This window comes from Saccopteryx bilineata, chromosome 4, assembly GCF_036850765.1.
Source record: "Saccopteryx bilineata isolate mSacBil1 chromosome 4, mSacBil1_pri_phased_curated, whole genome shotgun sequence".
Lineage (NCBI taxonomy): Eukaryota > Metazoa > Chordata > Mammalia > Chiroptera > Emballonuridae > Saccopteryx > Saccopteryx bilineata.
In genome coordinates this window covers 180,791,130-180,806,370 of record NC_089493.1, presented here as the reverse complement: position 1 = coordinate 180,806,370, position 15,241 = coordinate 180,791,130, and the positions used below count along the sequence as shown (strand labels likewise).

The following is a 15,241-nucleotide window of genomic DNA, read 5'->3' as shown; positions in this document are numbered from 1 at the left end:
CCTTCACTACCTGTCAGGTGAGCTTGCTTTCTGATTTGCTCTTCTGTTGGATGGATTTTATGTTCCACTGCCAAAACTCATTCTTGATTCTCAAATGAATGCTCGGGTCTCCCCCACCCCCATCCATTCTTCTTGGCCAGTCTCTCCAAAGGCCCTCAGGTCATTCTCCTTGGATCTTATAAAGTCTGATACATGGTAAACAGCAGGCCAGTGTATCTTTCCCCTGCCCAGAGCTCAGGGGAACAGCTGGTCAGCGAGATAAACATAGTTCCTTCTCTGGGAAACAGTGATTGCCTGCAATCATCCCAAACAACTGTGCTATTTCTGAAAAATGCCAGGGTAAGACCTTCCAAGGAAACCACACAAAAGCCACCAGAGAAAGAGAGACACTAAGTTAAACATGCCTTCATTCTTCCTTGTTATTCTGTCTGCATCACTCAGGAGGAAAGTCACAGAATTTCACTTGGCTTTGTCTCCTTTCTTGCCCATGCTCAAAGCTGTCCTCACATTCCAAAGCCCTACCTGGGACTTCGGATGTGCGTCCAATTCAATCCAACAAGAAGCTGATGCTCATAGAGTTGTACAAAGGCAAGCGTGTGCAAGTGGCTTTAAATCTCCTTTCTCTTCATGTTAACTTTTGTATAAAATAGAATTTTAGATTGTGACTTTCAAAGAGAGAGGCAGGAAAAAATAAATAAAAGACGGTAATGTTTTTGAGCGCCTCCTATGCTTCAGTTTTTCAGTGCGCTATCGTATTTCATCATGATCCCCACTTCACAGGTGAGGAAGTTGAGGTTCAGAGGGGCGTATGTGGAAGAGCAGCACACAAGCTCAACTCTGATCCAGAGCCTTAACGGGTATGCTTCATGGCTTTGCACATGCCCCAACTTTCCACAGGAGACTTTCATTCCCCAACCCAACACTGAACAATCAAAAGAGTGACTGATTTCTGCAAACTGTGCCCTGATAGGGGTTTGTTTCTGCCCCATTTGGTCATGCAAGTGGGCTTCAAAGGGGGAGTGTTTTTACCTTGTTCCTCAGAATAATAGCTCCCTTTTGCTCCGTAACACTGGCTCCTTGGCTAAGAGTTTTATGTCTGATACCGTGAAAGAGGGCATCTCTACCCTTCTTAAAAACAGCAGAATTTGAGCTTTCTGCTTTGGTGAGGCAGAGGGGGACAGAAACAGACCTTTTAAGTCAAGAAGACCCACATCTGCCTGGCCAGCTGTGCAACCCGAGACAAGTGTCTTAACTTCTCAGTTGCTTTGTGGTTTTGTTTTTTTTTTAAGTGGGAATAATGACAATCTTTGAATCATCAGTTAATTTAGAGGACTTAAAAGGACATAAACTTACTAACAAAATAAAATCATTCATATGATAAACCAATCATTCAGGTGTTACTTTCTCTTCTTTCTTTTCCTTCTCCAAATGCTGCCCATAAAACAAGACCTTGTTCTCTTGTCTTTTTATGCCGTTTTCTTTGGGGATTATTTTTTCCTGGCAAATATGTAACCAGGAACCACCATTTGGGAAGACAGCATTAATTTTTAACTGATGATACTGGTGATTTTAACATTTCTGAATCATTTGTTTACTTTGCCAATTATTTGTAAAACCACAGCAAAACAATGAAGGAGGCCTATTTCATGGTCTTTCCAATGTTGGTACAATGTGAGGACTTTAGCTTTCTGCCTTCTTTCCCTCTCTCCTGTCCAGGCTTTCCTCAAATTATCATTCACCAAAGGCTTAACGTACTGATAGCTTAATGCTTAGCTGTTGCAGAGGAGTTTGGATTAGAACAGGTATTAGAAGACTTAAGCCCAGAGGAAACTTTGATAGTGGAACTTCAGGCATCAGCAGAGAGAATATTTTTCAAAGGGAGTTATGCATTTAAGACTTTGCGGGATCACACTGTAAATGTAGCCACATGCTGCCTTTGTTAGAGTTTCTTTAAGATTAGGAACTCTCTCTTGCCTGACCAGGCGGTGGTGCAGAGGATAGAGCGTCGGACTGGGATGTGGAGGACCAGATTCGAGACTCCGAGGTCGCCAGCTTGAGCGTGGGCTCATCTGGTTTGAGCAAAGCTCACCAGCTTGGACCCAAGGTCACTGGCTTGAGCAAGGGGTTACTCGGTCTGTGCTGAAGGCCCCCCAGTCAAGGCACATATGAGAAAGCAATCAATGAACAACTAAGGTGTCGCAATGAAAAACTGATGATTGATGCTTTTCATCTCTCTTCTTTCCTGTCTGTCCCTGTCTATCCCTTGCTCTGACTCTCTGTCTCTGTAAACAAACAAACAAAAAAAAGATTAGGAACTCTTTCTGATGATGATTTGAACAAGGCATTTTGAGCATTTTGCTCATGGCCTCTTCTGGGGTGCAGCATAGCCATTGTGCCAATCTGAAATCCCACAATGACACAATTGAAATGAAAACCGATGTTGTGTGAGATGAAACTTAAGTGACTGATTTGGGGATTGTTGATGCACTTGTAGCAGAATGCAGAATATCAGTTCTAAAATTGCTCTTAGGAGTCTTCCTGGATTCTGGTTCTCATCCCTTCTGCAAAACATGCTGGAAGAAATCCACAAGTTCCTTCCCAGGCTCCTAGCTCCCTCAGCCTTCGGTCTGTATGATAAAGGGAACCCCAATACTGCAGGGAAGGAAAGCAGAGACTCGGAAGAAAAGCCATGGTTTGAATCCCTGGGACAAATAACACTGAGCAAGTTGTTTCAGCTCCCTGTGCTAAGCTCTCTTAGCTCTTCTCTGCTCTTTCCGTTTTTCAGGAGTAGGAGATGCGGATGGCTGCAGCTCAGGGTTATGACCCACACTGCAGGAGGGCCCCAAACTCATTATGTGATAACCAATAAGATGTGATTATTACTGTCTCCGTAGACAAAGCAGCATCTTCTAAAACACAAGTATAATTTGTAATTAGCTGTTGCTGGGCCCTTCCTTGCCACCCATCTTCACCTGAAGCTACCGCCACTATACTTTGGATTTCTGGAAAGATCTGGAGGCTCCTGGATTGACTTAAAGCCAGGAAACTACCATCCATCCCACACTTGCCTTCTTTTCTTTCCTCTTTTTCCTCAAGACCTTTCAGTCAGAGAGAAACTAGAGTCAACATCTTGCCTTACCTCAGCTTTTTACACTGTGGTTGTGCTGTGGGGAAAACACTCTAGCTCCCCTTAAAGTCTGCCATCTTGGCAGTGGTAGTGCCCTGACTACCCCAAAGGAAAAGCAAGGATTTAATAAAGAGAAAGAAAAAAGGAAGGAAGGAAGGAAGAAAAAAGGAAGAAGGGAGGGAGGGAATGGAATGGAAGGAAAGGGAAAGGGAGGGGAGGGAAGGAAGGAAAGAAAGAAAGAAAAGAGAAAGATCTGTACTCTCATACAGTCTAGAGAGTAATATGTGATCCTCTGTTACAAGAATGAGTGTGTTTTCTCACAAGAAACCAGCAGGAGCAGGTACTCATGGGAGTGGCCCTGAGCTTTGGGTGTAGAAAGTAGAAGGGAGAGCTTTTCTTCTCACCTCACACCTTTTTGTACCATTCACTATTTTACCAAGAACTTGTGTTTCTCTTATTGTATTTAAAAACAGCTAAGTGAAATATATAAATATGCTTCTGTTCTAGGATTGATCTTATAAAAGCGTTTGTTTAAAATATATAAAGATGTAGAAAAAAAGGATGTTCACAGTGAAATTATTTATTTAAAAAATAAACTAAGGAAATTTGAATATCCATCAAGACCAGTGGTTAGATTAGTTACGATCCATTCATTCTGCACCGGCTCTATGGCCAGGACATTGATGTATATGGAGAGACAGAAATATAATATATACATTAAGTGTCAAAAGCAGGTTTAGAGCAATAGATGAAGCATCATATCACTGTTAGAAAAAAATGATCAAATATTAGTTTATGCAAAACTCAAAGAAACAGCACAAGGAGGAACGGTGCTAACCCGGGCTCTCCCTTCTGGGTGGCAGCATGGCAGATTCTTGCAACGTAAGTGATAGATTTCTATAATATCTGAAGTTTTTATAGTGAGCATATACGTTTACAAAGCAGAAATAATAAAATAATATTTTAAAGCAGTCAGAAAATTTTAAAACACCATACCACAATGCAAATTTAACGAATGTCTCGGGGAGAAGGGTCAGGGGTGCACATCCAATGCCGGATGTGCAGAGTAAGGCAGCTCTGCCCTTGTAACCCCGTGTCCCCATTAGCAGTAAGCAGCAGCCAGACAGTAGCTGTCACTGCTCTTCTGTGTCTGTGGAGATTCAAGTTCACGACAGGCCCTCTCACATCGCCCCTGAGTGATAGCCATTTTTTTTTTCATAGATTCGAATGAAATAACTCTGTGTGCTTTTGTGGGTATATTTATCTTAGAAGCGAAGCAATAATTCAGAAATAAGTTCCAAGCCTTGTTCATATTTGATAAAGATATTAGTGAGCTAGCCTTTAAAAAGCATGTTTGTTTAAATTTGCTTATAAAAGTGGGCAGGGAAAAGAGGACTTCTGCAGAAACTCAGAGCGAGAACTGAGTGCTATGTGTCACTGCAAAGCAGGTCATCAAGGTGGCCTGTGCGTTTTGTCCTCTGGTGTCTCTGGCTTGTGAGTGCTCTTTCCACGCTCTCTTTCTCTCCACAATAGTGATATGAGATTTTTAATGAGTTTGAAAGGGTGTATTTTTGTATGTATTTCTGAAACACTGGAGAGTTGGTAGCCAAAGAATGTAAATGAGTAACAATTTCATTGTATTGCAGGAGATAACTCCTTGCACAGAAGGGATGCTCAGTTCATATTTGTTAGTTGGTTGATTGAGGGAACAGCAGGTAAGACCACGTATGCAGCAGAAGACATGTGTAGGGCTAAGGCAACACTCTTAATATAAATGGGAAGGCTTCTATGTTTAGCTGATCTCCATGTCCATTTGTGAATTCATGGTATCATTGGAGAGAGCTATAATCACACAGTTTCCACTTTTTTGAGCTGAAGGTGTCTTTAGAAATCATTCCATTAATTTCTAACTTCTTAGGTGAAATATTTCACCTCAAGGTGAAACGACTTTCTAAAGTGGCTCTTATCTTTTCATTTCTCGTATTCAGTTTACACTCTGAGGAGGCTGAGGTCGTAGAATTGGAGGCCACCTTGGTGATTACTGCAGATCAAGGGGAAGCTCAAGGAGCAGGCCAGGAGGATCGGGTCCTGGTGTTCCCATTCCAAGCAGAGCCTTTCCACTTGTGCCTGTTTCATATGTGGGAATGGGAGGGACATGTATGTATATTTTGTACTGAGAGAGGTTTTTCGTGCTTTAAGAAGTTTGAAAACCTCTGATCTAATCCAATCTCTTGATATTATGGACAAGAAATCTAAATCTCAGATAGAATAAGGAATTGGCCAAGGTCACCCAAGTTAATTAGTGCCAGGTCTTCAGCTTAGTAAACTGCCATGTTGTTGCCTCTCCACCTCGTTGTACTCTTCTAGAATTATAGAATGACAGTGTGTCTGATACCTCCAGTCCTTTTGGCCCTATCTAAAATTAGAACTTCTACAAAGCAGTCAAAAATGGCTTGTGTGATAACTTCCTGCACTTCATTTGCTTCTTAATAAAGACACTTGATGATCTGACCCAAAGAACTCATTCATGTGAACCTTGCAGAACCCCTAAAGATGGTCAAGTAGAGAGACTGATGTTTTGCAGAGTAAGAGGCTTTTCAGCACCCCTTAAATCCTACTATAGGTGGTGGGTTCATCTACATATATGTGACTTTAAATCAAATCATCTTGTCCATGTACAAAATATTGTATATTTCCCCTCTCTTTTACCATAACATTAAAAAACCTATAAAAATAGTGTGCTTGGAAACTACCACAACAATGGATTCTTTTGTTTGTCAGTTTTTTCTTAGTGGTTCTGGTAACTTTGGGTGGCCCCATGCATGGCTTCAGTCTCTCTGGAAGAGGATATAGCAGCCATACATGTTCTTATACTATGACACTACCATCTCATGTGCGGTATTCTATCTTCAGGGGCTTATTTAACAAAAGGACAGTACTGTTTTAGACATACTATTATTTTACAGTGTTTTCCCTATAACTAGGAACAACCTGAAATGTCAAATAATAGATGATAGATACAATCATCAATTTGTTCAAACAAATGAAACAGATAGGTGTATCTCTGAAATGAACTAACTTAATTATTAAAATTGATGTCTTTAGACAAAGGAGTTATGGAGAACATTTTGTAATTGTTATATTTATTTCTTTAAAAACAATATATGACGGTTCACTGCTCTGTCTTTTGAGTTTAATCAAGGTGGATTTAACCTGATTCTAACCTGTTTTTAGTCCTTGCTTCTATAGACTGTCTGAGCTCAATAATGGTCCTGAGGCAAGTTAGCTACCACGCACTTTTCTACTCAAAGGTGGAGTAGAATGATTCTGGACCTAGTGCCCCCAGGGAAAGGGATGCTGTAAGAAAGTTGCCCATTGACAATTCCAGTGCCATGTGGACTTTTCCTGGATGTGGACTTTTCCTGGACTCCTGTTCCTTGTGACAGCTCCTAATGGACTGAACTGGGGTTGGGTTGCATTTGTAGGGATTTGGAATGGTGTTGGTGCCAACTTGGACTTGGTGAACATGTTAAGGACACTACTCTTTCGTGGATTCTTGCTGTATTGGCCAAGAGTTTGCTTAAAGGCCTTAATCACTGTAAAAAAAAAAATAGAAGACTGGATAAAGAAGATGTGGCACATATATACTATGGTATACTACTCAGCCATAAGAAATGATGACATCAGATCATTTATAACAAAATGGTGGGATCTTGATAACATTATACAGAGTGAAATAAGTAAATCAGAAAAAACCAAAAAAAAGAAAAAAAAAAGAAAAAGAAAATTGCCCATTGAATACTACCTGACAGATCAGAAGAATTCATCAATCTAGATCACTGCGGTAGCCTCAATCTGCTTCCTGGCTTCTACTCTTGCCCCTTGTATAATTTGCTGTCCCCACAAATGTCAAATATAAGTCCCTTCTCTGACCACCCTTCTTCTCAACCAGCCCCAGCCAGAGCTTAGTTCTTCCACAGAGCCTACCACAGCCTGCCCCATGCATTGTGTGTTGCCTGTCTCCTCCACAAGCCTGTGAGCTTCTGAGGGCTCAGCTAGTAACCTTGTCTCAATTATTAACCTCTGCCATCCTAGCATCTAACACAGAGCCCGGCACGTCGTAGGTATGAAAGAAATGTTTGCTAAGAAAATGTATAAATCTAAATATATCAAAACATAAATATTTCCTTGATATAGTGTTAAAGAAACATAAATAAGTAAATAAAAATCTTTGACACCATATATGTAATTGGGGGGGGAGCATACTATACTATTTGAATTTTTAAATAACAAATAGGTGTAATTCCTGTGACTTTTTAAAATTAAAAATAAAAATAAACTTATATTTAGAAATTTACAAATATTAAATATCGCGAGAAGCCTGCTTATACACAACTTTAGGTAAATAGGGGATTATATGGCAACATAAGATTTGGGATTAGATCCTTATTTCTATTAACATACTGACAATTTTTAGTGAACTTCAAAGAACCAAGTGGACATTTGATCAAAAAGGAAATTTTACATGCATGGAACACCATTTCAGAGCTTCTGTTTCCTCCTCTGGGTCACTTTAAGTGAGGTCTCCAATGTCAGGAAGGCAAACCCAGACTGACACCTGAATTAAAATTAGGTCCTGGTAGATCTTTCTTCAGTAGGTCTAATAACTCATGGGTGAGCAGAAGAATTTATTACTGGTTAGTTAAGGAAACAAGAGAATGAGAATTTTCTATTTGGCCAATGAAAATTTAAGAAGCACTTTAAAATGGTTTTCTGTGGGGTTCATTTCTAAGTTAGATATGAGGGTGCCTTATAGTCTATGGACCTCACCCTTCAAGAGACTCGTGTGTTTTCTACATAAACCTTTCTCCCAGACTGAGCCAGAAACTAAGCCCTCACATTTATAGTATTGCTCTGTGGCCTCTGTTCCCTGAAGAAACTCATTCATGGGTACACTGGTCCCTGAGCCGTAAAAATCAAATCTAATTTTAACTTAGGAGAATTTGCTTCCAAAACAAAAATGCTCTAGCTGGCTATCTCCATAAAATATCTACATCACATCACACAGGCAAAGATCCATTAACAAAGAAATTTCATTAAGGCACTCAAGGCCAAAACTGCACCTGTTCAGCCTTGAATTGAAAAGCACTGTGCTTTGGATTCTTACTCTTCTTTGTGTGGCTAGACCAGGCCCATAGCTTCAGCTCCCAGATGTTCTTCTGAATCCAGTTTGAGTTGTGTGACTTTCATTCACCCACTGAGTATTTACTGACACCCCCCCCCCCGCATGTCGTGTTGATGATACAGTGATGAGCAAGACCACCAAGATCCCTAGCCTTGCAGCACCTTCCAGTGGATGTACAGACAGAAGATAAACAAGGAGGCGCATCAACAGACCCAACAATTCAGTGCAGATATTGATATATTGACCTATCTATTGCTTTAAAAGAAAAAAAAAAAAAGAGGATCCTGGGGAAATATTTAAAGAGATGGGAAACAATAAAGAACCATCCCTGTGAAAATCTGGGGTGTTCCTGACAGTGAGAACAGCTAATGCAAAGACCCTGAACTGTCAAGACCCTGTGAATGAGAGTGAGCGCCCTGTTAACTGTGCTTCTCCCTTGCTCACCCTAGTACTGAGCTGGCATAGGGCCCCAGGTGGGAGCATTACCTTGGGGTGTCCAAGGCTCAGAAATGAGTCAGATGGGATAGGAGCATGATGGATATGGCAAAGTGTGGTATGAAATGAGATCAGAAAGGCAGTTAGAGACCACAAGATGAAGGGTCTTAACAGATGATGAAGTTTATTTAAATGCTCCAAACAGCCGTGGAACGCTTTAAAGTAGGAAAGAATATCTACTTTATCAGTTTAAGTGTTCATTCCAGGTTTTGTGTGGATAATAGACTGCACAGAGCATCAGGTGTCAGCGAGAGCCCGGCTAGAAGGCAACTCGATCGTGTAGGTAGGAACCAGATGGAGAGAGACCGTGACTGATGAACATCTCAAGCAAAAATGCTCAGGTAGCTTTAAGAATATTCTATACAAAGGATGTAGCTGTAAAAGGCAAGGAAGGAAGGGGAAGACAAAGTGGGAAGATAAAAAGATAATACAGTTGCTTGGTTCTCTTAAAAAGAGTTGAAATGGGGGGGATTGGTCCACCTCCTGGCTCCTACATGGGTCTCTCTGATCCAGCTCTTAAAATCCCAACTTCCTGATTCTCCTCTCCCTCAGTTCAAGGCTAAGCCATAAACAGCTATCTCTAGGTTGACTTATTTACTTATTCCTACACTCAGGAATTTCCTGTTTAAAGTCCTATATCACTTGCTTTGTTCTCTACTCTTTTTTGATTGAGCCTGGTTCTGTTAGGGTTCATTTGTGTAACTCTAACCTCTCCAACTGTATCTATACCTCATGCTCCTTCTCCATCTTTTCTTCCCTCCTTTTATTCCTTCCACAAGTAATTAATGAATAGATGATATGTGTCAGCCACTGTCCTAAACATTGGTGGTGCCATCTTTAGCAAATTGGGTGCCAGTCTTCATAAAACTTATTATCTAACTGAGGGTGGGGTGGGAGAGTGACATTAGTACAGGAGTTATATTAATAAGTGAGTAACTACAACTTTGGGATGTGCTTCGAAGAAAGAGTATGTGTTGTATGGCAGAGCCTAACAAAGTGAGATGACTAGTTCAGGGAAAATAAGAAAGATGTCTCCAGGTAAGTGACATTTAAAGGGGAGGCTTTAAAATAGAAAATATCTTGTGTGGTTGGAGCCTGGGAAGATGTGAGAGAGAGACATGAGCTGAGACAGAGGAAATCATGTTACAGTTTCTGGTGTCCACTTTCAGGGCAAAAGAGAGACAAGTCAGCTGCTGATAAGGGGCGTCACGACATGATCACTGTCACCATGTTAAATGCTCACACTGGCTATGGTGTGGAGAATGGAGTGGGGCATGGGGTACAGCGGGTACAAGGAGACCGTGAGGAGGTGGCAGCACTCCCAGGTGAGACATGTTGGCAGTCGTCACGAGGAAGGTGGCTGTAGGAAATGGAGAGAAGTGGACAGACTCTAGAGGAACTTTGGAGGCAAAGCTTAGCAAGGCTTTCATTTCTTTGTGAACACATAGTAGGGCTCCCTGAAGTGACGGAAGGCAAAGATTTGTTCTGCAGTCTATGTGGAAATGATAGTGCTCATAACATACTTCATTGCAGAAGAACCAGACAGCATGGGTTACAGATTTCCAGGACTGCTCTTACTTTGAGAACTTCAGAGCAAGAATGCACAGCTCACTCTGTAATAACCCAGTAGCGTCCCCAATTACCTGCAAGTAACAACTACAAATAGTAATAAACTCCATTAATCAGGGAGGTTATCTAGGCTCTGGAGACATATGGAATGTCAGGCAAGTTATGTATACTCTCTTTGTCTCAGTTTCCTGATTTGTAAACTAGACTAATAATAGTGCCTAATTCACAAGGTGACCTTAAAGAGTAGATTAAAGAATCTACATTTAGCACAGTGATTGAAATGTGCTCAGTAAATATTAATTACTATTATTATTAAAATGACGATGACCTCCAGAATCTCATTCAAAGAAAACATGATCAAGAAGAACTGTTTAATCATTTTTTAAAATGTAAATAGCTTTCTAGAGGGTCATACAGCATTAAACAACTTACATGAAGACACACAGCTCTTAAATCGTGGAGCTGGTCTTTGACACAGATCTAACACCAGAAGCTGTTGTCATAGGATGTCATAAAAACAAGGAAAGGGGACAACTCCCTACCTGCCCTTTTTAATTTAGGATGGTTGCATGGTACAAGAGCTGTTTCTGTTGCTAGAAGGGTAAAGGAAAGAGTCCATGAGTAGTGACTCTTATCTAGACAGCAACTGGAGTGGTGACCTTGATGATTCATCTTGTCCTACGTAAATGGTGATGGCTTCCATCCCTGGTGAGCACAGTAAGCTTGATTCCTAAGTGCAGAGTCATGAAAGTAAGAAAACCTTTCCAGTTCTCCTGACAGCCTTTCAGAAGATTGATATGGTACTACTGCAGTGCCAAGCTTATAACAGATTTTTCTCATAAAATACTCACTATCCCTTGAGGTAGATAGTATTGGAACTCTTTACGAATAAGAAGCAGAGGCTTAAAGAGATGAAATATTTTGCCCACATCAAGAAAGTAATGCCCTGGCCAAGTTCTCGGTTGGAGCATTGTTCCAATGTGCCACGGTTGCGGGTTTGATCCCAGTCAGGGCACATACAGGAGTCAACCAATGAATGCATAGATGGGTGGAACAATAAATCAGTGTCTCTCTCTCTCCAGAGTGATTTTACAACAGTGTCCTCATGAAAATTACAATCAAGACAATCTTGAATCAAGACGATCTGATTGTGTGATTATTTGCAAATAATATTGTCCTGAATTCGCAACTAACCAGTTCACACGCAGCAGCGCTGCTCATAAATAAAGAGCACTAACTCAATGAGATGATGCTGTGTTGAGTCAGAACAACAAATTGCTAAAAGCTGTAAAATGAGCTTTAAAAAAATATTTAAAGACAAATGACTGCTCTTTCAATACTGAAACCAGAACTTCTAATATCCCATTCACAGTAAGAAAAAAAATTGACCAATGCCAAGTGATTTCCCAGCTTGATATGATGACTCTTCCAAGTTCATAACTTGCCTACTGGCCCTCTCCTAATTTAGTCAATAAATACTTACTGAGTATATCTACCCGAGGGGCCCTGCACAGAAGTAACACCATATGCTTTCTGATTGCTGGTTGTTATCCGTAAGAATCTGCTGAAAACGAGCACATGTTTTCACTGCTAAGGACGAAGCAGTACTGTTTCACCTGAAACTTTAAAATGCCAGCACCCACAGACTCTGTAACAGCCCGGCCTCGCTCAAGACTCCATTTCATTGAACACGTCAAACAACCCAAACGCATGCCTAAAGCTACTGAGTCTGACCTTGAAGCCTCTCTGTCTCTCAGTGACCACCTAACGCTATTTCCCTTTCAGTTAAAATAGAGGTGAAAACCCCTGCCCTCTTTTCTTCATGACAGAAAAGTAATACAATGATAATAGTAACAAATCAAAAGTGCTTTAAAAAAATTGCTAGAAGGGCTAAACAAGTGCTATTTCACAGAAACAAAAATTTTTTTAAAGAAGAAAGCAGTATTTGTTGGTGGGTTTTCTGGTCCTTTCATTTTACAAAGGAAGGACCTGACACAGTAGGGAGAGACATTTGCCCACACTCACTCACCTAGAGGAAAGGCATGTTTGGTCTCCTGGTCCCCTGTCCAGTGCTTTTTGTAGCAAACTACATAGTTTTGATAATTCCTGTTGCTCTTATTATTATTAATGTTATGGAATACAAGAATGTCTTTGGGTATATTCTAAGAAGACTGGCTTAGTTAAGTAGCTGTAAGCTTCCGGATAAGAACCACTGGTCTGTACTGTGTAACACTTTGTGCATGACAATTCTAGTCTCCTGAAAAATTTTTTCAGGGATAAAAAGGTTTACCGCTGTGCCTTGCAAATTTTAGACAATTAAATGCCCTGAGAATATTTTTCCACGATATCAGGTGAGTGATGAACATTGACACAAATAAAATTCAATTCATAAAAATGTTGACACTGAACCAACCACTTCACCATTCCAAGTCCTAGTTTCACCCAGTAGACATTAAGGAAACTTGTGCAAGATCATTGCTCAGGTCCCAATGAATGCTAATATTTTATTAATCTATGTCTCATAAAATGTAATATATTTCTAATTAAGTTTAAATTCCATCCAACCATAACATTTGCCACATGAAATATTATTATTTAAACATTAAACTCCAACTTGAAGGGGAGAAAAGCTAATGGATATTCAATTTACTCTTGTGTAGTTTTTAGAACTGAAGCCACTTGATAAAGCCACCCAATCTCTTGACTTTTCTACACATTCTCTTCTGATTTAGTCTTACTGTACCTTTTAGGTTGTTTATAACAAGCATGTCTATGCTCCCAGTGCCCTTTTTCTATTCCATGTATATTTTCATGATTCAGCCCAGTCTAAAGAGAAAATACTATTTTTAAAAGACCCCAAATACAAAGTTCTCACATACCCCATGACGGTCCTCAAAGTACGCCAGGCTAGTTTTGGTTAAAACAAAGAAGCGGACTTTAAAGTTTGAGGGAGATGTTCTTCTCTTTTGCTGGGATTTCTTGATGAGCTGTTCTTCTAGGAGGATAAAGTTGTTCATGATCCAATTCTTGAAAAGTGATGCACCTTGGGCATCACCCCTCAGCACAACCCAAGGAAAGAGCTTCAGGGCAAGGAATGCGATGGGGAGGCAGTTGATGTTGAGAGAGTTGTTCAAAGGCAACTTGCCTCCAACATTATCTTTCTATCAATGTTCAGTCAACACTGCTGAGCTTCTCCTCTGATGTCAAAAGCCATAACCACATCCTTTCGAAATTCACAAAACTAAGAGGCATATGTTAAAAAAAAATACACATATTCTTTGCTGTATGGTTTGAAAATGATATTTGAAAAACCTTAGACACAAAATGATATGAAGGATTAGAGTTTAATCTTCAGAGTTCCTGATTTAGCCCATTCAACAGATAAGGCATGTAGCATAAGGGGTTGAAATGTGGGTTCTGAAGACAATGGACATAGTTTGTGTATTAGTTTCCTGTTGCTGCTGTAACAAATTATCACAAACTCTGTGGTTTACAAATTTATTATTTACCATTCTGTAGTTCAGAAGTCCAAAACAGATCTCAATGGGCTAAACTCAAAATGTCAGCAGGGTTGGGGGCCTTTCTGGAGGCTCTCTAGAGTAGAATCTGTTTTCTTTCCCTTTCCCCGCTTCTAGGACCACCCACATTTCTTGGCTCGTGGCCCTCTTTCTTGGTCTTCAAAGCCAACAACAAACAGCAGGTGAAGTCTTCTCATCTCAAACAACTGTAAGCCCTTCTTCTGCCTCCCTCTTCCATATTTAAGAGCCCTTGAGATTACCGTGGAACAGCCCACATGACCTAAAATACCCCCCCATTTTAAGATCAGTTATTATCAACATCAATTACATTTTATATCCTGAGTCCCCTTGCCAGGTATCCTAACATATTCACAGGTTTTGGATTGGGACATGGGTATCCATAGGGGAGCCATTATTCTACCTGCCACAGCTCTAATTCTGACTCTACCACCTATCTAGCTGTGAGACTTAGGCCAGTCTTCCTGGCTTTCTTAAGTCAAATCCAACAATTATGCCAAGATGGCACCTTATACATTTCTCTTTATACCATTTATGCTGATTGCAATGTACATTTTGGAGCATAATTTTTGGATTAATGTCTGTCTCTCTGACTAGTCTAGAATGTCCATGTCAGTCAGGATTATATGTGGTTTTGATCACCGTTATATACTCAGCAGCCAGCACAGTGCCTAGCACATATAAAGGATGTTTAAGAAGAATGTATTGAGTAAATAATCACCAAACTGGGTGGGACAATCAGAAAAGAAGGAGCACAAAACACTAAAGATAAATATATTGAAGTTTATTATTATTATTTTTTAAGATTTTATTTATTGATTTTACAGATGAGGTGGTGAGCAAGAAGCACCAATTCATAGTTGCCTCACTTTAGCTGTTCATTGGTTGCTTGTCCTATGTGCCTTGACTGGGCAAGCCCAGGTACTCGAATAGGCAACCTCAGTGTTCCAGGTCAATGCTTTACCCACTGAGTGCCCCATCCACAGCTCAAGGTGAAGTTTATTATTTTTAAAAATTTAAATAACAGCCTGTAGAAATCTCTTTATGCCACAGATAGATAACTGTTTTCTGTCCCAAAACTTAGTGGAAGAGCAAAAACTAAGTAAATCCTTCAGAATGGCATAATAAAGCATGCATGAGCTCTGAAGACTGACATAAGTATGTTGAAATCCCAATTCTGTGACTTACTAAGCTGTTTTATGTCTGAGTGAGCTACTTACCTTTTCTGATCCTTAGTTTCCCTGTGAGGGTCCTTTTGAGGACTGAATTCCACAAATTCTGTGAGTGGTGGATGCAGTGTATCTTTCCTTAGAATTAAGTATGTATTTG

General features: G+C 40.3%; 1 protein-coding gene across 1 annotated transcript in view; it reads right to left on the bottom strand.

Annotated features, from left to right (window-relative positions):
• ITK (IL2 inducible T cell kinase) overlaps positions 1-13,519 on the bottom strand; it is a 54,873-nt gene extending 41,354 nt beyond the window's left edge. Inside the window, exon 1 of the mRNA XM_066273128.1 lies at positions 13,256-13,519. Within this exon, the coding sequence (XP_066129225.1) occupies positions 13,256-13,393 (138 nt within the window). The 5' untranslated portion in view covers positions 13,394-13,519. The remainder of the gene's footprint in view (positions 1-13,255) is intronic.
• Between the last annotated feature and the right edge of the window lie 1,722 nt (positions 13,520-15,241).